This window comes from Diceros bicornis, chromosome 10 (assembly GCF_020826845.1).
Source record: "Diceros bicornis minor isolate mBicDic1 chromosome 10, mDicBic1.mat.cur, whole genome shotgun sequence".
Lineage (NCBI taxonomy): Eukaryota > Metazoa > Chordata > Mammalia > Perissodactyla > Rhinocerotidae > Diceros > Diceros bicornis.
The window spans coordinates 78,440,663-78,462,496 of record NC_080749.1 but is presented as its reverse complement, the minus strand read 5'-3'; the positions used below and the strand labels follow the sequence as shown (position 1 = coordinate 78,462,496).

The window sequence follows — 21,834 nt, the reverse complement described above, 5'->3', positions numbered from 1 at the left end:
TAAGTGTCAAATATTAGCTCTCACCATCATCATTATTTTAAAAAGCACACGCACATATAACCTACCACCAAGGGCATCGGTTAACTGATCCAGAGTGGGCTCTGGATGGTTCCTGAGCAGCGTGTAGATGGACATCACCATCCCAGGGGTGCAGAACCCACACTGCGTGCCGTGACACTTGGCGATCCTCTCCTGGAAGCACAAAAAGGTTAGAAATGCGGAATCTTGTGCGCCACCCAGACCTCTGAATGAGAACCTGCTTTTCAACAAGATCCCCAGGGGATTCGTTTGCACATTAAAATTGAAGAGGCCCCAGAAAGTCCTTCTCATCCTGGGTGTCTCCTTGTCTTGGGCTGGGAGGCCGGGATTACTGGTCCTCACCAGCTTTGAGCTTCAGTAAAGGTTCTCAGCCTTTAGAACCACCAGGGGAGCTTTCAAATTTCCAAGGCCCAAGCATCACCCAGACCTGTTGACTGAGCATCTCTGGGGGTGGGGTACAGACATGCGTTTTTAAAGATCCCCAGGTGGTTTCCATGTATAGTCCAGAATGGGAATCGCTGAGATAAATCCCTTGAAGTCCTTCAGAGAAATGAACCAAATTACACTCCAGTTGAGAAAAAACAAAACTCCAAGTACTTCTCAAGGGACTTCTGTCTGCCCACACGGCCCTACGGCTTTCGTGCAGAGGAGTCTGTTTACCAGGCGCCGTCATTAATTCAGAAAACACTCAAGAAGGAAACGTTATTTCTTCTCTTTAAAACTTTCTCCCCCAGCATTCCCTCTCTGTAGTCTAAGTTCAAAGCTGCAACCCCATTTGGAAGCCGTCTTCTGGCTACGCTGCAACAACAGCAGTTACTGGATGAAAGGCTGTTCTCCTGCCTCTGAACAGCCAAGTCTCACAAGGGTCTCCAGGCAGAACCTGCTCCCGCTAGGTGACGAGGTTCACAGAAAATACACAGAACCCAAGATTCCTTCAGGTCCAGAGAACTTCAAGTTTGCCCATTTTCTATATTGTCCCTACTGTTTCCCTCTTGTACCCTCTCCTCATTAGTGACCCTCACACCTAGATAAAAACAAGTAGCAATAGCATTTTTAGGGGGTGATGTCTAAGTAATTTCAGTCAGGCATCTGAGGTGCCCTTTCACTTGAGGCAAAGTTATAACAAGGTGCTGCCTTAGGAGAAAAGCCTCAAAATTCATTGACAATTCCTATTATCTGTCTTCTCAATGAGACTTAAATTTAATGAATCATTTTGGTAGTTGAGATTTTCATTCAGCTTTAAAATCATGTTAGTTTCCACTTTATAAAAAACAACAAAATTATATGCCTCAATGCACATGACTCTCGTTTCTTTGAGTTTGGAAGATGAAAGATGAACAGGTCCCATCTAATTAGAATGTAGGAAAAAAACCCAGTGATGTCAGGATTTTCTTTAAAAAGAGAAAGTCCTCTAGTTTTCCAAGAGCATTTTACCAAGAAGTCAGTCACAAAACACCCACACGGCCCAGGTTTCACCCCTGGCCCCACTCGGTTTCATCTGTCAACAGTCACCAAGCAGAAGGGCCGAGACCGCCCTGCTGCAGCCCTCTCAGGGACTCACCATGTCATTAATGGTTTTCGAAGCACAGAAGTCCCATTAGGAAGAGGCACACCCTCACCTGAACAGGATGAATCCTGGCCTTGGTGCTTCCTATGCCTTCCACTGTGGTGACGGCAGCACCGTGCAGAGAACAGATGGGGGTCAGACAGGCATTGGCTGGATAATGTCTTCAGAATGCAAAAGAGAAGAAGAAATTACATTGTACCCAGTGGGAAAGGGGACTGAGCATTCACCGAGCACCTCTAATGGGGCAGGTTTTGTATAATGTCCCAGGCTTTTCACATGCATTTCATCCTTAGCTCATGACCCTTTTACAGAAGTGGAGTCTGAGGGTCAGAGTGATTTGCTCAGGGTCACAGCTGGAGTGTCAGAGACAGCATCAAATGAGGTCTCCTAATTCTAACTCCAGAACAGTTTCCTCTAATGTGTCTTTTTCTCTTGAATGAGGGGCAGACAGTCTCCTCTCTAGTCACATGAGACCAATCACCAACAGTATCTTCCATCTTCTAGGCAGCTGCTGGGCCAGGGGTTTGTTGGGCAATAAAGTGGATTGGATGTTGTGCTTCAGAAGAAGAAATACGGTGTGGGATGCACAACTCCTCAATCCCACAAACCTAGTGCTGGAAAATGTCCAACTCAGAATGACTCCTGAAAAGTTCTCACTCACCAAACAGAGCTACAAACGGCCAATAAATACTTGAAACAAATGTTCAATTCAAAAATAATCAAGAGATTCAAATTAAGCAATGAGAAACACCATGTTTATCAAAGAAAATGACAAAGATTTTAAAAAATTGTACTATGCATAATTAGCAAAGGTTACAGAAAATGGAACTTACATACTTCTGATAAGATTGTAAATTGAGGGGGCTGGCCCCATGGCCTAGCAGTCAAGTTCGCGTGCTCTGCTTAGGTGGCCTGGGTTCGTGGGTTCGGTTCCAGGGCACGGACCTACACCACTCATCAGTGGTCATGCTGTGGTGGTGACCCACATACAAAATAGAGGAAGATTGGCACAGATGTTAGATCAGGGCAAATCTTCCTCAAGGAAAAAGACGAACGTTGGCAAAAGATGTTAGCTGAGGGTGAATCTTCCTCAGCAAAAAAAAAAAAATAAAAAATGAAAAAAAAGAAATTAAACTGATCTAGAGCTCCTCTGGGAGACATTTCGCTGGAAGGCACAAAAACCTTCAAGGTGCACACACTCCTTTACCTGCAATTCCACCTCTATGGATGTAGCAGAAAGAAATGGTTACAGGCATAAACAGAAATATATAGGAATGCTCACTCTCATTCTAAAAACCGAAACAAGCCACATAAGCTACATACTCATAGGTTTTTAAAAAGTCATCAGATGCTGACCACATAAAAAAACTTAAATGAACTAAACTCCATTAAGCACAAGCCCTTCATAAGAGAGAAGAGATACAGCTGTTCTCATCTCTGCCTGCAATGGACAGAGGAGGAGGAATCTGCCTTAGACAGGAGTAAGGAGAACCCAGACCAATGTTCAACAAACTGTTAATAGCCACATGTAGGCTGATGCCACAAATTAAAATACAATGCTGGACTGCACTCTCCCCAAACTCTTCTCCCACCAGACTTCACTGAGTGCTGAGGACAACACCCTAAAAATGGGGCAGGGAAGGAGTGCTGAAAGAACTCTCCAGGCACACTGGCCCGTGGACAAGGCGGATTGAGAGAGAGCAGAACTGAGAGAACTGCAGGCTCTCAGGCTTCACAGAGCGCAGGGCAGTTGCCAGCTTCCAGATGCTAAAGACAGGGTGGCATGGCTGCAAGAGATCTCCCAAAGCAGAGACAGTGAGACAGGAGAGCAAAGGGAACTCCCCAGTGACCTAAAAAGTGGGCAGCCAGGCTGTAAGGCAGGGGGGGATCTCCCAGAGTTCAGGAAGCAGGTGGCTTGGCTTTGGAACACAGGCAGATCTCGAAATCTCACCAGTGCTCAGATCCTTAGCTCTCCTCTGATATCTGTGGAATGATGTAAAATGGTCTAAAATATGCATAACTGGAGTCTCAGAGAGTGGGGAAGGAGAGAGAGAGAGAATAAATATTGGAAGACATAATGGCTTGATAAGTTTCCAAAGCTGATAGAAGACATCAACCCACAGATCCAAGAAACTTGGCAAACTTGTAGAAGGATAAATATCAAACATAAAGAGAAGATGTTACATGTAATGGGAAGCCATTGGCGATTTTTAGGTAGGAGAGTGCTGTGATCTGGTTTACACTTGTAACAGGCCTCTCTGACTGATGTATGGAGAAGGTGTCTATAGGGGCAAGGGCAGGTAACAGTAACACAAGAGTGTGATGATGGCATTACTCTTCATTGCCGTTTCAGCCCTTCCTGTCCTCCTCAGACAGCACAGGGAGACAGACAGCCTTTCACCCTTCAACGGGGGCTTCTCTGACCGTATGTTATCCTCACTGATGGTACCCTTTTCTTCTATCCCATTCATATTCCCCAGACCTTGTCTGTTTTATTCATCACTGTACCCCCAATGCCTAGCACAGTTCGTGTCACATGGTAAGTGCTCAATGCATATTTACTAAAGGAAAGAATGAAACAAAGTTCAAAACTACAAAAATTCAAGATATCTGGACTCTGCCGCAAGGTACCTTATCTTCTTGGCAATGGGGTTATATCGTGAGATCATCACCGTGCAGGCACCACAGCCTCCCCCTCCACAGCCATACTTGGTTCCTGTCAGTCGGACTGGAGAAAGCATAGTTAAAGATCGCGGGTTTTCCATAATTCTCTTTCTAGAATAGCTGTGACCTCAGAGGACAACACACATCAAATACTCTTAAATGTATTGTTAAGTTCAATACATATTTATCAAATGATACATGTATGTCTTAGCTCTATTATTTAGAATCCTGTAAATTCTTCATTTCCATTTGTGTGTTATGTGTAGTCTCCTCCCTTTCAAAACAACTGGACCTCAGGTAGCTAAAAATGGGGCAAAACTAAAAAAGAAAGAAGAGTCTATAAATTTAAGTGCTTGAGTATTTGAAAGTACGAGTACAGTGCACATTTGTTCTCATCCTTATCTGTGTTGTTTTTTTTTTTTTGTGAGGAGATCAGCCCTGTGCTAACATCTGCCAATCCTCCTCTTTTTTTTGCTGAGGAAGACTGGCCCTGGGCTAACATCGGTGCCCATCTTCCTCCACTTTATATGGGAGGCCGCCACAGCATGGCTTGCCAAGCAGTGTGTCGGTGCGCACCTGGGATCCGAACCGGCGAATCCCAGGCTGCCACAGTGGAGCGTGCGCACTTAACCACTTGCGCCACCGGGCCGGCCCCCTTATCTGTGTTTTTGATAACATACAAAGGAAAATGCCAAATTGTAAACAGTTCTTGGAATATATGTGTCGTATTATCCATGTTTGCCATATTTCTCTATCTCTCCGTGGCAGAAACTGTTAGTTGTTCCCCAATATCTGTTCTCTCCTTCTTCCTTGGTAATAGAAACCCCAAGTTTTTAGCTGTGCACATAGTTGCCCAGGATAAAAAATACATTTCCCCAGCCTCCTCTGTAGCAAGGTGGGGTCATTACCAAAGCTGGCCAACGGGATATAAGCATAAATGTTGTGTATGGCCTCCAGGAGGGAAATGTCCTCAAAAAGAGAGAGGTGCCCCCTTCTCCATCTCTTACTTCTTCCTATTGGCTGGAATTCACATACGATGGCTGGACCTCAGTTAGTCATCTCTGACCATGAGGAGAAAGCTGCACGCTGATGAAGGGGGAGCCGCAGGACATAGGAGCTGGGGTCCCTGATAACGTTGTGACACTGCTGTACTAGCCCTGATCCACCTACCTCTGGGATTCCCTTATGTGAGTGTGACAGCCACGAGAATGTGCCTCACAGACCTCCTTCAACAGGGGGGTAATGGACCGTGAGACCCAGATGCTGCTCTGTTATATCTATCTCCCCAGTTTTCATTAAGGTCAGGCCTCCCTGGCTGCTCCCTCACTGGCTCAGAGCTATGGAGAGACATGGGGGTACTTGTCAACCATCCCCAATGGCTGTGATGAACACGCCTTAGACCACACAGCAGTCTAAGACCCTTCCACTCAACCTTCTCTCCCTCTCTTCCTTACAGGTCGGACTTGCGTTGTGGTCTAATGGCTCCCTAAGCCTTCTCTGGCTCCCTCCCTATTTCCTTTCACTCAGGCATTTCTCCTAATAAAACCCATGCACATTTAATCCCATTTTTTGGTGTCTGCTTCCCAGAGAACCTGAACTAACACAATGAGAATGAAATAAGCTTCTCTCTTCTATCTGGTTTAGTGCTATTTGGGAGTTTCTGTCACCCACAAGTGAACCAAATCTTAAATATTACACTTTGCCACCATGGATAACCAGGAAATCAGTTTTCATCGTTTTTACATCCAAAGATCTTGAATGACCCTCAGAATATAGTTATTGATGCATTTTGAGTTGTGGACTCTTTGGGGAATTTCTCTCTCTCCAGGGGAAAAAATGTACAAACTCCCATTGTCACATAATTTTGCATATAATTTAGTGGGGTCTACAGACCTCTGGAAGCCCACTGGAGTTCATGCATAGCAGGCTAAGAATCCATTCCTTAGGTGACTTTTGTTTAGAAAGCTTTTCTAAAGTAACATTTTCAGGTGTAATTTCTCCATGGTTCTTTTACTTTCCTTTCGGAATATTTCTGTGCTCTCTTTCTCTAATGGGCATGACTATTAATCCTTGAAGATAGACTGTCAATATTGTGACTCTTAATCCTAAAGATGCTTAATTAAGCCCTTTTAACATTTGCTTTAATTCCCATTGCTAGCTTCTCATTATTGTACAATACATTTAGTGCTAAAACAGAGATTAGAAGGAACACAGTTCTTCTGACAGCCACAATTGTGCACTGCCTACACAACTAAGACGTAGGACTTTCTCAAAGAAGAACATGAAACCCAAATTGTAGGGAATATGATTCAGTGTGGCTCAAAAAAGATATGTGAAATATAACCTGATGAGGATATCAGAGCTATACACACACACACACACACACACATATGCACACACTCAAAGCACAAAAAAGGATACGCTTCTTCCTCAGGTATGGTAACAGCATTGTTTCAGGATCGACATTTTTTTCTATCACCTGCACCAGAAGGAAAAGAAGAGTTATGCACATAAAGGTGAGAGAGCTAGCGTGATATTCACATTGGCAGGCTCATCTTAATTTGATGGAAAGGTACATTAATTAACTCTTCTACTTGTATTTTCAAGTTGATTTAACGTTTATGGAACACCTGTGATGTACAAATCACCTCTCCTAAGCGCCAAGCTAAATCATGAGCCCCATCACCGCTTTGCACTGTCCTAGGTCCTGAAACTGTTTGCTAAGACAGCAGTTGTTTCCCCCAACAGAACACCAGTGACTCCTGCTCAGCTTCTCTTAGAAAGTCTGAAGCACGTGAGGCAAAAGACACCAGCAGAGCAGAGTAGAGAAGAAGGAGGTGGGGGTGGCTGCTCCAACAGAATAGCATCCGAGAAATTGATTTAGTTTTTAAAAAGGACTTGTTTGTTTATCATGTTGAAAGAATTCCAGTTTTCAGAAAGAGATCACACCCAACCGTGGCCCCCAAATCAAAGAAACAAAGGAGAAGATTGTCTTGACATGAGTACAGCCATGTTTGGCCGCTCCATTGACCTACAGCCACCAGCACAAAAAGAAATATAAAAGCTGCTTTCTGTGTGGTGGGAACTGGCCTTTTCCCGGGAACTGGCCTTTCTCTCACGGAGGGAGTTGCAAGTTGTAACATTTCAAGGCTCTTGGAGCGTCGTAGCACGGGATGGACTGGCCATCTGTGCCGGGCTGGGACGATAACCAAAGAAAACAATGCACGTACACAACTACTGGGCCGGGATGTTATCCAGGGGGCTCAGTGCACGTACGCCACTGATAACCATTTTGTACATGGGAACACTAAATGCTTGCTCTGCAAACTCTGTAATTGCTTACTCTAAAAATTACTGATGGTATAAAAACTGCTGGAAACTGAGACCTGGTGAGAGTTCCACCTGTGGAAGGGACACCTTGCCCAGGACGTGTTATCCTTGCCCAGCCGCGTTGATTGACAGGGCTCTCCCGGCAGTGGGGCGTGGATGTTATAAGTAATTGATTTGATATGAAGTAATTGATTTGATATGAAATAATTGATTTGATGTGTTCTCTTTTCGGTTAACCTGGTGTTTCTCCTTCTGGTTGATTTGTGTCATTTCTCTTCAGCCGATGTGGGTGTTTTCCCTTTCCAGTTGGGCTGATGTTTTTTCCCTCTTAATATTTGACCTATTTGGATCTGTTTGCAGACTGTCACCTTTACTATCCTCTATATAATAAAATATACCTTCAGTCCATTTGTTTGGAGTGGAAAGTGTCTTTTACGTCTCCGATCGAATCCCCGAACCTCTCATAACATAATTGGCGCTGTGAGCAGGATTCGATTAAGGAGATGGCTTTTCTGTTCAAACAAAAGGTAACTAAAGCCAAGTTGGAAGAGATCCCAGGATGGGAAGACCCTCCCTTTTGCACTCTGGCTGGGGAGTGGGCTCATAGGTCAAGATTATGCGAATCTTGAGATGTTCGTCTGCAAGATATGAATCATTGGATGTGACCAAAACTTTGCAGACAGTAGGAAAAAAGAGATAATGTTTCTTTTCTGGCACGGCGAGGTTAATGTTTATTGACTGCTTATCGTTGGGCTATGAAAGATAGGGATAAAATACAAGGGAGAATGTACTCTTGAAAAAAAAAGTTTCAAATTTACAGTCCCGGCTGATGTCACCCAAAATAGAAACTCTTTCCTTGCCGTGAGCCTGACATTCTAGTTTTATTTGGCCCCTCTTAAGTGACAAATAGTGAGCCTAAATGTGTATCCAATAATAATTTGGTGAGCCAGCCGGGAGGCTCTTTGTCCGTGGCTCGGTGGGTCTGGGCCGGGTGGGATGTCCTGGGAAACAGTCCAGCAGCTGCCTAGGTGATTTGCCCTAGGGACTGCTCCCAGTGCTTTCCATCTGACCTGGCACCGCTGACCTGGACACATTTTTCTTATGACAGGGAAACAGCCTCTAGAATTATTTGTTTGTTTGTCTATTTGTTTGTTTTTGCTTACACCAACAACTCCCTTCCCCTCCATCTGGAGTCCTGTCTCTTTAAGAGGCAGGGCTATCCCTACTGGAGTGGAAATAATTGTAAGACTTTTACCCAGAATCTGTTAGATACATCTATCTGTTCTGTTTGGGATCCAATTTAACTGTCTGTTCTGTATGTTTGTAATTTTGAAGGGGGGAAGTTCCATCTGTCCCCAAGGAGAGCCCTCTGGGCCACCTCTTGGCTAAATGGGCTATATTCAGCTAGGAGCCCATGTCCAAGAAAAAGATAATTTTTTCTTGTAACACCACATGGCCACAATATTCCATAGACTCCAGAGAAGAAAAGTGGCCAAAATGGGGCAATTTCAATTTACCAAAACTGATGTATTTGCTTATGCAATTGGAAAAAGCCAGCTAAAAAGTTAAACCACTAGTGGAAAGCCTATTTTAATCTTTTCAATTAAACATGCCAGCAGCCTAAGCTGAATCTGCTGCTCCCCTCCCCTCTCTTGCTGAGCTTCCCCGCTTCAACTCCCCCGGAATTCCTGATCTAAAATTAAGCAAGTAAAAATAAATAAACTTTTGAAGTAATTTGAAATTGGGATGGCTATTCTGGAAAATCTGTTTCAGATGAGTTCACCTTAAGGGTCACCCTTAAAAGAGAAGATTCAAAACCTCTCACGATAAAATGCAATCTTTAATTAATACACAGAGGCTTCTAAAAGACAAAGCTATTTCAAAAACAGCTTCCAAAATCTTTTTGGTAACTTAAAGCTTTAGAGTTTTGCTAAATTAAGTTGATAAAAATTTATTGAGTCTCTGGGTCGTTTCCACATAAGATAAAACATTAAAAATTAGTTACTAAACATAAATTTGTCTGCCTATGGTTTCTTATCTCAAAAAAAAAAACTAAAAGATACTTACATTTATTGATAAACATGTTATGTGCATGTTAAAAAATTTTCTATAAAAAAGTACACATTTCTAAAAAGTCTATATACAAAAAAAACAAAAGGTATGTTGTCCATAAAAAAGGTATAAAAAATAAAAATATTTATGTTTATTTTGTTAAAAAAAATAAATTTGTCCTAAAGTACTAAAAAAAAAAAGACATAGGACAAATTCTAAATGTAAAAAATAAGTGACAAAAGGTTTGTAAAAATAAAGCCCTAAAGAGTTTTGCACATGATCAAGTTGGCTAAAATAAGCTGATAAAAAATTAAAATTTGGCTTTCTCTCTTATAAAGATAATTTTCTTAAACTTTTGGTCTGCTCTTTACATAGAGATTAAAAGGTGTTCTTTTGAGTAAGTCTATGTAAAAGACAAAACACCTATGTTTTGTTAAAATAATTTCCTATGTTCAAAAAGACTAAAGTCTCTCCCTTAAAGTTTTTGTTTTTGTTTTTTGACTGTTTTAACTCTCTGTTTGCCTTTAACTGTTTCTGTTATCAATTTGATTAAATAAATAACTAGGCATTATTTCCTATTTGATCAAGTGTTTTAAAATCTTTTGATATTTTTGATAAACTTCTGCCAAAATTAAAGTTTTTTTAACTTAAAAAAAATTACAAAAAGACATATAATTATGATGCCAAAATACAATTGTTACTGTATTTCATGTTGATGCTCACAGTTCTGTAATTTCTACAGAACAAAAATATAACTCTTACGCTGATCAGCTGGTGCGAAGTCATGCAACACACAACCCAGGCTTAGCACAATAAATCCACGAAAAGAGTGGACACTTGGGAAAATAAACTTCATACAGGTGGGCAAAACAAAGGGGAATCCTTGTCACCCATGATGATATTGCCACTTTAGTAAAACAATGTCAGTTATGCCGACAGTTAAATAAACGGGGAGTTCCACACCCCTACCAAGGTCATATCCAAAAGAGATTATTTCCCGCCCATACATGGCAAATAGATTTTATTGGACCATTGCCAAATTCTTGTGGATATACTTATGCCTGCACTGCTGTTGATACATATTCTGGTTATTTATTGGCTATACCAGCTAAAGTGGCCACCCAACAGAGTGCCATAAAATTATTAGATACAATTAAGTTATATTATAAAACACCAAGACAAATTCAGAGTGACAACGGTTCCCACTTTACAGGTAAGTTGATTCAAACTTATACCAAAAAAAATTATATAAAATAGATTTATCATATACCTTATTACCCCCAAGCTGCAGGCCTCATAAAACAAATGAATAGATTGCTTAAACAACAATTGAAGAAACTTGGTCATGGCTCATTAAAGGGGTGGCACAACCATCTAAGTACTGCTCTAAATGTGTTAAATAACAGGCCACTAGGCCCTAATGAGACTCCTCTGTCAAGGTTGTTACCAGCAAAGATTACGGAAGTGGCAGCCGCCACCCATGAGCTTATGACCTTAACCTATTGGCCCCTGACTCAGTCTGCTAAACCGCCTTTCCGTGCCACGGCCGAAGCGGCTGGATTAGATTTATCTACTGTTCATTCTATTCAATTGCCCCCTAAGAAGCAGTCTATAGTCCCTACTGGGATAGGGGTACAATTTCCCAAAAATACCTTTGGTTTGTTAAAAGGACGCCCTGGACTGGCAGCAAAAGGTATTGATGTACTGGGAGGAGTCATTGATCCAGATTACCAAGGAAAAATAAAATTTATATTATATAATGGTAGTGACACAGTACTAACTATAGAGTCTGGGGAACGAGTGGGACAATTATTGGTGCTTCCCCTCTTGACTCCAAATGTGTCACAAGGACAACCTCCAAATGAATTAACTAAAAGAAAAATGCAAAGGTTTGGATCTACAGATGGATAGAAACCTGGAGCAAAAGTGTGGGTGACACATCCACCCAATGCGGCTCCCCGTGCCGCAGAAGTAGTGGCCCAAGGGCCCACTACAACACTCATAGTTATGTATCCAAGAAATAAACAGTTATATCATGTTCCTAAAAATTCTGTTTCTTTGCGTAAATAGATACTCCTGCTGTATTCACTATGCTGTGCTGCACCTCCATGTCTGCTGCAGACCTACACACAGAGGCATTAGTTGCCTCTGTAGGACAACCTTTGACCCTGCACTGTTAGACCAACTGCTCTACACCAGTGGGACCTATAACCTGGACTATGAATGGCCGAAAAATTTGGTCTCAGAAACAGCACGCAACTTCACAATATCAGATAATTTCTCTATTACCCTGCCTTCTGTTACCCTCTGTAATGGGGGCTGATCTGGACTTCTACCAGCTAGTTTGTTAGGCCTAAGTCTTACCTTATCTAATGTTATCTTTGATGCTGTACATGATTTACAAGATCAAGTTAATAACATTTCATATTCTAAGGGGTAATTTGATTGGCTACCTTGGGGTTTGGGTCCTTTATTGCAAGATAGTTTTATAATTATTGTAGTCATTAGATTTTAGATTCTTGGATGTGCCTTATGTACTTGTGTATGAAGTTCATTGTCTGTGTGTATGGTGTCTTATGGTTAATGGAGACGGCCACGGCCAAATATGTCTTGACATGAGTACAGCCATGTTTGGCCGCTCCATTGACCTACAGCCACCAGCACAAAAAGAAATATAAAAGCTGCTTTCTGTGTGGTGAGAACTGGCCTTTTCCCGGGAACTGGCCTTTCTCTCACGGAGGGAGTTGCAAGTTGTAACATTTCAAGGCTCTTGGAGCGTCGTAGCACGGGATGGACTGGCCATCTGTGCCGGGCTGGGACGATAACCAAAGAAAACAATGCACGTACACAACTACTGGGCCGGGATGTTATCCAGGGGGCTCAGTGCACGTACGCCACTGATAACCATTTTGTACATGGGAACACTAAATGCTTGCTCTGCAAACTCTGTAATTGCTTACTCTAAAAATTACTGATGGTATAAAAACTGCTAGAAACTGAGACCCGGTGAGAGTTCCACCTGTGGAAGGGACACCTTGCCCAGGACGTGTTATCCTTGCCCAGCCGCGTTGATTGACAGGGCTCTCCCGGCAGTGGGGCGTGGATGTTATAAGTAATTGATTTGATATGAAGTAATTGATTTGATATGAAATAATTGATTTGATGTGTTCTCTTTTCGGTTAACCTGGTGTTTCTCCTTCTGGTTGATTTGTGTCATTTCTCTTCAGCCGATGTGGGTGTTTTCCCTTTCCAGTTGGGCTGATGTTTTTTCCCTCTTAATATTTGACCTATTTGGATCTGTTTGCAGACTGTCACCTTTACTATCCTCTATATAATAAAATATACCTTCAGTCCATTTGTTTGGAGTGGAAAGTGTCTTTTACGTCTCCGATCGAATCCCCGAACCTCTCATAACAAAGATAAAATGTGTACACCAAGTGATACAAAGGTGTGCAAGCAAGGGCTCACTTCAGAAGCAAGTCTGCGTGGGCAGCCTAGCCACACAGCAACAGAACAGCAGTGCCCAAGGGATGGCATGATTGAAATGTCATGATGGGTTATGTTTTCCAAAGTGACCATGTTTTCTCCTTTTTGATTAAAAATTTGTAGTGCTGGCCCAGTGGCATAGTGGCTATGTTCGCGTGCTCTGCTTCGGCAGCCTGGGTTTGCAAGTTCGGATCCCGGGCATGGACCTACACACCACTCATCAAGCCATGCTGTGGCGGCGTCTCACATACAAAACAGAGGAAGGTTGGCACAGATGTTAGTTCAGCGACAATCTTCCTCACCAAAAAAAAAAAAAAAAATTGGATTTCTTTTAGATTCACAGAAAGAATAAAAGCACGATGCTTTGGAATTTCAGAAGTAGAGTTCATCCTTCACCATGTTATATGAATTTCCCCCTGGGAAGTAGGTGAGGAGGGGACATGTGCTTATTCTGTGGATGCCTCCTGACCATCAATTTTAGGGGGCCACATGCCCCCAAAGCGAGGCATATGCGAATTACCACGGTCAGATCTGTGCCCTGGGGGAGTCCGCAGTATAGGAAGAGAGATGTGTGTGTGTGTGTACACACACTGTAATATAAGGAAGAGTGTGGAGGCCCCCAGGCATCCCCAACTTAATTGGCCCTCAAATGGAACTCTATTTCTTTCCCAAACTTACTCCTTCCTTTCGTTTCCCTAACTCATTTAATAGCCTCACCACCTGCTAGGGCATTGAAGCTTAAAACCCGAGCTATTTACAACTTCTACATTCCTTCAATCCACCACAATCACTGTCACCAAGTCCTGCCACTTACACTTCCAAAACGAGTCTCTACAGCCTCTCACTTCCACTGCCACTCCCTGGAATCCACAGTGGGCACCTCCTGCCTGAACAGTTATAAGGCCGCCTGAGAGGTCTCCTGCCCCATTCTCGGCACCTGCAGTGCCACCCTCCGTTCCACTACCGGAGTGACCTCTAAAATCCAAGTCTGGTCACCTCCTGTGTCTGCTCAAATGCAACACTGGCTCCTGGCTGCCAACTGCCACGCTGGCAATTCCTAAATCACGCAGGGTGCTTGTTAAAAAGAATCTCCTGTGGAATCAGGATTTCTGGGAGAGGGAACCAGAAAATGTGCATCTTTAATGGGCACGCTGGGTGGGTCTGAGGTGAATTTATATTCAAGAGTTCCTGGGATACGAGAAGAAAGTCAAATTCCGTGGCATATCCTACAAGGCCTCTTTGATCTACGCCCATCCTCTCCTGCCACTCACCCCACGCATCCTGAACTCCCGTAACAGGGGAGAACTGGCTGCTCCCAGCTCTGCACGGACTTCTACCCTTCACCACGTCTGCATGCGGGATTCCTTCTGTCCAGAAAGCCCTCCTCGCCTCTCTACTTGGCGGAATTCTGTAGGTCACTCAAAGCCCTGCTCAAATGTTCTCTCCTGTGGGGAGTGTGTCATCTAACACCCCTTCCCACTCTCTGTTCCAAGTAACCATCCTCCCCTGTCCCCCATGGCCAATGTCCACCTTTCCTAGAACTTTTACCCCCATCACAATTATCCCAAAACCCCGGGGAAACACTAGGCAATGGACAGCTCTTTCCAGGTTCCTTCCTCACATCAAGACCCTCCGTTTTCTGAGCACATAATGCTCCACGACCGCTCTTTGACCCCTTGACACTTCTAGGCAGGTCCTGGCTCCACCACGAAGCAGAGCGTCTCCCAGTGCAGGTGTCAACAATCACCCCCGCACGCCGAGCGCTGACGGGACGCCAGGCTCCCCGGTAACCAGCCTCCAGGGCGCCCAGTCCTCACCCCAGGTCCAGGGGAGAAGGCGCTCTTATTCGCCCCCTTGTGCAGAGGGGGACACGGGGACACGGGGCCTCACCTGGCGGCCGTTCACGCAGAAGCGCAGCTCGGCCGCCCCGGCCATGGCGCCGGGCGCGGGCTCGCTCCGGGGAGGGCAGCTGGACGCGGGGACGCGGGCGGGCGAGTGAGCGCGGCCGCCGGAGCCTGCAGCGCCCCAGCCCGGCGCGCAGAGTCCGCAGCGCGAGCTCGGGGCCCGGAAGGCGTCGCCGGGAACGGCCCTCCCCGGACGTGAGGCGTCACCGGCGCCGGCCTGCGCGGCCGCTGGCGGCACCCGCGGCTCCCCCGGGCCGGGGCGGCGGCCGCGACCTTGGTGCACAGGCTCAGCGGCTCTGCAGCCGGATCTGAAGTCCGGGAAGAGGAGGGCTCGGGGCCCCCTCCCCCCGCGCCTGCTGCAGTCTGGACCCTTAGTAGCTGATACCCCAGCACCGTGACCCCAACTTTGCGGGAGAGGAGCTCAGGACAAGGAATGGTTTACAACTTGAGCTCGCAACTTGACCTTTAGAGATAACTAGTCCAGTTTATGTTTAAAATCAAGAGCCACCTTGATATAAACTGAGTTTTAAAAAAAGGTGTTATCGTTATTCACAGTTTATTCAGTAAATAACCACGAAGTTTATGTGATAAATATCAATGGAGATGTAAAACATCAGGAAAAACTTTAAAAATCAATCTTGGAAAATACTGAAAAGCATGAAAATAAAAATCTCGTGTGTCCACAACTTAGAATGTACCACTGTTAACTTTCTGGGTCTATCTGTACGTTTTTGAAACCTGCCCTTAATGCCTTTCAAAAACTCAAATGGGATCAAACTCTTTTCCAGACTTCTTTTCACTGAGCATACCTAGAATATTTTCCTGTGTCATTTCATTTCTGTAAACACGATTTTTATTGTGAAAATTTCCAAAATTTGTAGAGTACAAAGAGTACAACTAGCATTCCTGTACACCTCACTTGCTAAGCTGTAAAACTGGTCAACATTTTACCATACTCCAGTATTTTTTCTGGAGTATTTTAAAGCCAATCTCAGATATATCGTTTTAGCCCTAAATACTTCAGTACACATTTAAAAAAAAATTTTTTTTACTAAGCCAAAATGCCATTATCAAATCCAACAAAATGCATATTTTTTTAATAGCCTCAAATTTCCCAGTGTCTTAAAAAACGTCTTTTTACACTTGATTTCTACTCCATGTACTATTTGCTTGTTGTCTCTTCAGTCCCTTTTAATCTAGAACAGTCTCCTCACCCACTACCCGTTTTTAACGCATTAGCATGGTGAAGAAGAATGGAGGTGGGTTGTCCTGTAGAATGAATGCATGTTGAGGATGGCTGGAGGTTTCTCCCTGCTGTTCTTTTTTCTTCCATCCGTCTTCTTGCCTGTACACTGCATATAGATGTGATGCTTTGATTCATTTTTTAGGGGAGAGTAAGAATGCTTCGCAGGTGGTGCCTACATTTGACACTGCAGCACATGGGGAGGCAGACGGTGTCTGCTGTCTCGTTTTCAGCGATGCTAAGACTGATCACCAGGGTCAGTGGTTCTCTCTTCATAATGAATTTCTCCGTTTACATCGCACCTCAGGGTTTCACCATTTCCTGAAGCACTTATTTTATGAGTGGATTGCATGAGTAATTTCTTTAATTCTAACATTCCTCAGCATTCATCAGCTGAGATTCTTTTGAATCGAAGAATTATCACTATTCACTGGAGCTACTGACTGTGCAGAAATTAAATTCACACCAGAAAGGCAAGGTAAACTTTCACTACTTTCCCTTAAACTAGAAATTTTTGGAGGATTGACTTAGTGTCCTAGCAACTTCCAGTGGTATCCATTATGCTTTGTTTTGTTTCTCGCCTTTTTTGAGTATCATTATGAACATATGACTTTGTATAGTTAGTGTTTCAACCAACTGCAGTCATCGTTCTTATTGATGTTCAGTTTGTTCCATATTAGGCCAGTGGAAGCACCATCCAATGGGAACCTGTGTCCTTTTAATGTGGTCACATGAGGTTGTGACAATTTCCCTGCTTTGTGGCCCAAGACGTCCCAGGCTCACCTCGTCTCTGTCCTGTCCCAGACTTGGAATGAGCCATTGCTCCCAAGAGCCCTGGTCCCTCTCAATGGGAAATAGTATTTAGAAAATTGGACACAGCTGGAAAATACATAATTTTAAAAAGAGGATTGCAAAAAGCATCAATTCACACTAATATTTCTTTTTCTTTTAACTTTACAGAAGACTGAATCTTTTCTTATGTTCTATTACATGCAGCTTTTGAAAATGGAACCAGATTTTTTTTTTAAATTTTTTGCTTATTGCAGTAACACTGGTTTATAACATTGTGTAAATTTCAGGTGTACATCATTATACTTCTATTTCTGCATAGATTACATCATGTTCACCACCCAAATACTAATTACAACACATCACCACACACCTGTGCGTAATTATCCCTTTTTGCCTCCTCCCTCCCCCCTTCCCCTCTGGTAACCACCAATCCAATCTCTGTCTCTATGTGTTTGTTTATGGTTGTTGTTATCTACTACTTAATGAAGAAAATCATACGGTATTTGACCTTCTCCCTCTGACTTATTTCACTTTGCATAATACCCTCAATGTCCATCCATGTTGTCACAAATGGCTGGATTTCATCGTTTCTTATGGCTGAGTAGTATTCCATTGTGTATATATACCACATCTTCTTTATCCATTTGTCCTTTGATGGGCACTTAGGTTGCTTCCAAGTCTTGGCTGTTGTGAATAACGCGGCAATGAACACAGGGGTGCATGTATCTTTATGCATTGAAGTTTTCAGGTTCTTTGGATAAATACCCAGCAGTGGAAGAGCTGGATCATATGGTAGTTCTAGCCTTGATTTTTTGAGGAATCTCCATACTGTTTTCCATAGTGGCTGCACCACTTTGCACTCCCACCAGCAGTGTATGAGAGTTCCCTTCTCTCCACATCCTCTCCAACACATGTTGTTTCCTGTCTTGTTAATTATAGCCATTCTGACGGGCGTGAGGTGATACCTCATTGTAGTTTTGATTTGCATTTCCCTGATAGTTAATGATTTTGAACATCTTTTCATGTGTCTGTCGGCCATCTGTATATCTTCTTTGGAGAAATGTTTGTTCAGGTCTTTTGCCCATTTTTTAATTGGGTTGTTAGTTTTTTTGTTGTTGAGATGCATGAGTTCTTTATATATTTTAGAGATTAACCCCTTATCAGATGTATGGTTTGCAAATATCTTCTTCCAGTTGTTAGGTTGTCTTTTCGTTTTGTTGATGGTTTCCTTTGCTGTGCAGAAGCTTTTTAGTTTGATGTAGTCCCATTTGTTTATTTTTTCTATTGTTTCTCTTGCCTGGTCAGACATGGTGCTTGAAAATATGTTGCTAAGACCGATGTCGAAGAGCATACTGCCTATGTTTTCTTCCAGAATTTTCATAGTTTCAGGTCTTACATTCAAGTCTTTAATCCATTTGGAGTTAACTTTTGTGCATGGTGTAAGGTAAGGGTCTACTTTCATTTTTTTGCATGTGGCTGTCCAGTTTTCCCAACACCGTTTGTTGAAGAGACTTTCTTTTCCCCATTGTATGTTCTTGGCTCCTTTGTCAAAGATTAGCTGTCCATAGATGTGTGGGTTTATTTCTGGGCTTTCGATTCTATTCCGTTGATCTGTGTGTCTGTTTTTGTGCCAGTACCATGCTGTTTTGGTTACTATAGCTTTGTAGTATATTTTGAAATCAGGGAGTGTGATACCTCCAGCTTTGTTCTTTTTTCTCAGGATTCCTTTACCTATTCGGGGTCATTTGTTGTTTCATATAAATTTTAGGATTCTTTGTTCTATTTCTGTGAAAAATGTTGTTGGAACTTTGATAGGGATTGCATTGAATCTATAGATTGCTTTAGGAATTATGGACATCTTGACTATGTTAATTCTTCCAATCCAAGAGTATGGAATATCTTTCCATTTCTTTGTGTCTTCTTCAATTTCTTTTAGCAATGTTTTATAGTTTTTGGTGTACACATCTTTCACCTCTTTGGTTAAGTTTATTCCTAGGTATTTTATTCTTTTTGTTGCAGTTGTAAATGGGATTGTATTCTTAATTTCTCTTTCTGCTACTTCGTTGTTAGTGTATAGAAATGCAACTGATTTTTGTATGTTGATTTTGTATCCTCAACTTTACTGTATTCGTTTATTACTTCTAAAAGTTTTCTGGTGGATTCTTTAGGGTTTTCTATATATAAAATCATGTCATCTGCAAATAGTGACAGTTTCACTTCTTCCTTTCCAATTTGGATCCCTTTTATTTCTTTCTCTTGCCTGATTGCTCTGGCTAGGACTTCCAGTGCTATGTTAAATAGGAGTGGTGAGAGTGGGCATCCTTGTCTGGTTCCTGTTCTTAGAGGGATAGCTTTCAGTTTTTCACCATTGAGGGTGATATTAGCTGTGCACACTAATCTTTCTAATTAAAATTTAAGATTGTAGAGTTTTTTTTAACCTTGTTGGATTTTATAATTTTTCTCTCGTGTCAAAAATCTTGGTTCTAAAACCTTAACATAATTGCTTTAATCTGCCCTTAGATCTATTTCAAAAAAAGCCAAACCAATATTATGGCAGCAATAAGACTAGTGAAGGAAAGTTTAAGATCCTTTGCAGTACTTTTTCTCCTTAGAGTACACCCTTATAAAGATACAAATTCAAATACTTTTTCTAAAGTCAAGCATCTCTGTTCGTCACCAAGTTGATAGCTATTTTCATCCATTTCAGGTGGCTTTCAAGTTAGTTGTGCCCTATTGATGGTTTCTTACATTGTTCCTTTCTTTTCTTTTCTTTTTCGCTATTAGAAACCATGCCATAGTGAAATTTTTGTATTTTTTCAAGAGAGTTTTTGGTATAGTTTCCTAAAAGTGGGATTGCTGGGTGGGATTATTTTATATGTGTACGTAACTTTGCTGGATAGTGTCAAAATCTCCTCTATAAAGGTTGTATCATTTTGCCTTCTCTCCACCAATGCACAGGCACCAGCTGGGGTAAAAGAAGGAAGAGGCTGGGATTATTAGAACCTGAAGCTTGGAGGAGACCTCTGCGGGGAGGGCACCGCTCAGCAGCTGTTAATACCTCAGGCGCTAGGAAAGGGGCTTCCCAGAGTTGGAACTCAGATCTCAAAGGGCTGCATGTGCCCAGGATGGTGCTGCCACCTCAGGAGGCCGAAGGAGGCTCCCTGAGGAGCTAGGCCTGAGGCCTGGGAGGGGACACAGCCCAAGCAGTGCTGGTACCTCCCAGGGGGCATAATGAGGCTGGTTCTGGGAGTGCTAACCACGTGGTGACTGGAACCAGCTGCTGCTCCTTGGGAAGCAACTCGGCTGAGCTGACGCTGACAGGAAAGCAAGCAAACAGGAAGGAGCAAGTTCCTTTTCCCTCATTCTGGTTTTCCATCTCCTTCTATCGCCCCCTAGTGACAGAAGCTAAAAGAGAGTCAGCCAGCAAAGCAGCAATGTGATTTCTTGAGTTCCAGCATCACACAGCAAGGTATAGAGAGGTGGGCTTAGAGCTGATAGACGACAGCTAGCACACATTAGAAAGTGGGTTTAGTCCGTGAAAACAGGAAGGTTTCAGTATCAGCAAATTAATGAACATAGTTCACCACATTAATATATCTAAGGAGAATAATCATGTACCACTTCTGTGCTGATTATTATGCGATTGTGTTTCAGCTTCAAATCCACACTGCTCTATTTTACTTTGTTGGGGCCAGGCCTTGGCAAACCACATATCTCCTTTGCCAGGCTCCTTTTTAGTCTCTGGCGTTAGAAGGTGATAGAGGCAAACTGGAAGCAGAAAGGTGAAATTTCCCCCTTCCTGTTTGCTTCCTGTTCCTGTAGCACCTCCACAGAAACGGTTTGTCCTGGCAGGAACGACTGACTTCAGCGGCAACAGTTGGCTCCAGTCGACAGCGCCTCCACACTCAGACCAGTTTTCTCACAGCCCTTCAGGGAAACAGCACCAGCCAGGTGTACTCCCTCACCCGAGCCCTGGACCTCTTCCTCCAAGCCTTGAACTTCAGGAACTCCATGCTCTCCTCTGTTCCCTCAACCCCGGAGGTGGTGGGCGCTCTCCCGGTGACTTCCTTGATGATATTCCATGGGTCCCTTTGGCCTTTTCAGTTCTTGTCCAGTTCTCTAGTACGTGGCTAACAATTTATAAAATAAATACAATAAGTAAGACAATCTCCATCAACGCCAAAGTCACTTGACAAAATTCAACACTCGTTCAGGAATTTTTTAAAAAGCACTCAATAATAATTGATAGATAATACTTTAATGTTTTTGTAAATATACATAACCAGCTCAAACCCAGCATCTTACTAAATGGGGTAAAACCAGAGGCAGTCCCATGGAAATCAGGAAGAGGACAAGGATACCTACTACGATTGAACACTTTACTTAAGGTAGCAGCCATGGGATTAGACAAGAGAAAGCAATGAGCTCTCTCATATGAATTGGGGTAAAAAAGGCAAAGATAGCCAAGTTTTCAGGAGATATATCTAGAAAATACTACAAACAATAACAGAGTTTAGTAATTAACATACAGAAATCAATAATCTTCATATATGCAAACAATAATCAATTAGAAGAGAGAATCAAAGAGAAGATCCTGTTTATATTACCAAGAAAAAAGATAAAATACAAAAGCATAAATTTACACAAGAAATGTGTAAACCTCTGTGAGGAAAACTTTGAAACTTTCCTAAAATCTCTGTAATTTAAAAAGTACAGTAGTACGGCATAAAAAGACACACAGACATGTAGAAGAGAAG

General features: G+C 42.8%; 1 protein-coding gene and 1 pseudogene across 1 annotated transcript in view; both read right to left on the bottom strand.

Annotated features, from left to right (window-relative positions):
* The window catches only part of LOC131410966 (aldehyde oxidase 1), a 73,509-nt gene extending 58,351 nt beyond the window's left edge, over positions 1-15,158 (bottom strand). The window contains exons 1-5 of the mRNA XM_058549550.1: positions 15,029-15,158; positions 6,692-6,749; positions 4,238-4,334; positions 1,659-1,767; positions 66-192 (exon numbers count right to left, since the gene is read on the bottom strand). Coding sequence (XP_058405533.1) covers positions 66-192; positions 1,659-1,767; positions 4,238-4,334; positions 6,692-6,749; positions 15,029-15,073 — 436 coding nt within the window. The 5' untranslated portion in view covers positions 15,074-15,158. The remainder of the gene's footprint in view (positions 1-65; positions 193-1,658; positions 1,768-4,237; positions 4,335-6,691; positions 6,750-15,028) is intronic.
* Positions 15,159-20,941: 5,783 nt separating this feature from the next.
* Positions 20,942-21,834, bottom strand: part of LOC131410473 (shugoshin 2-like) — a 32,954-nt pseudogene continuing 32,061 nt past the window's right edge.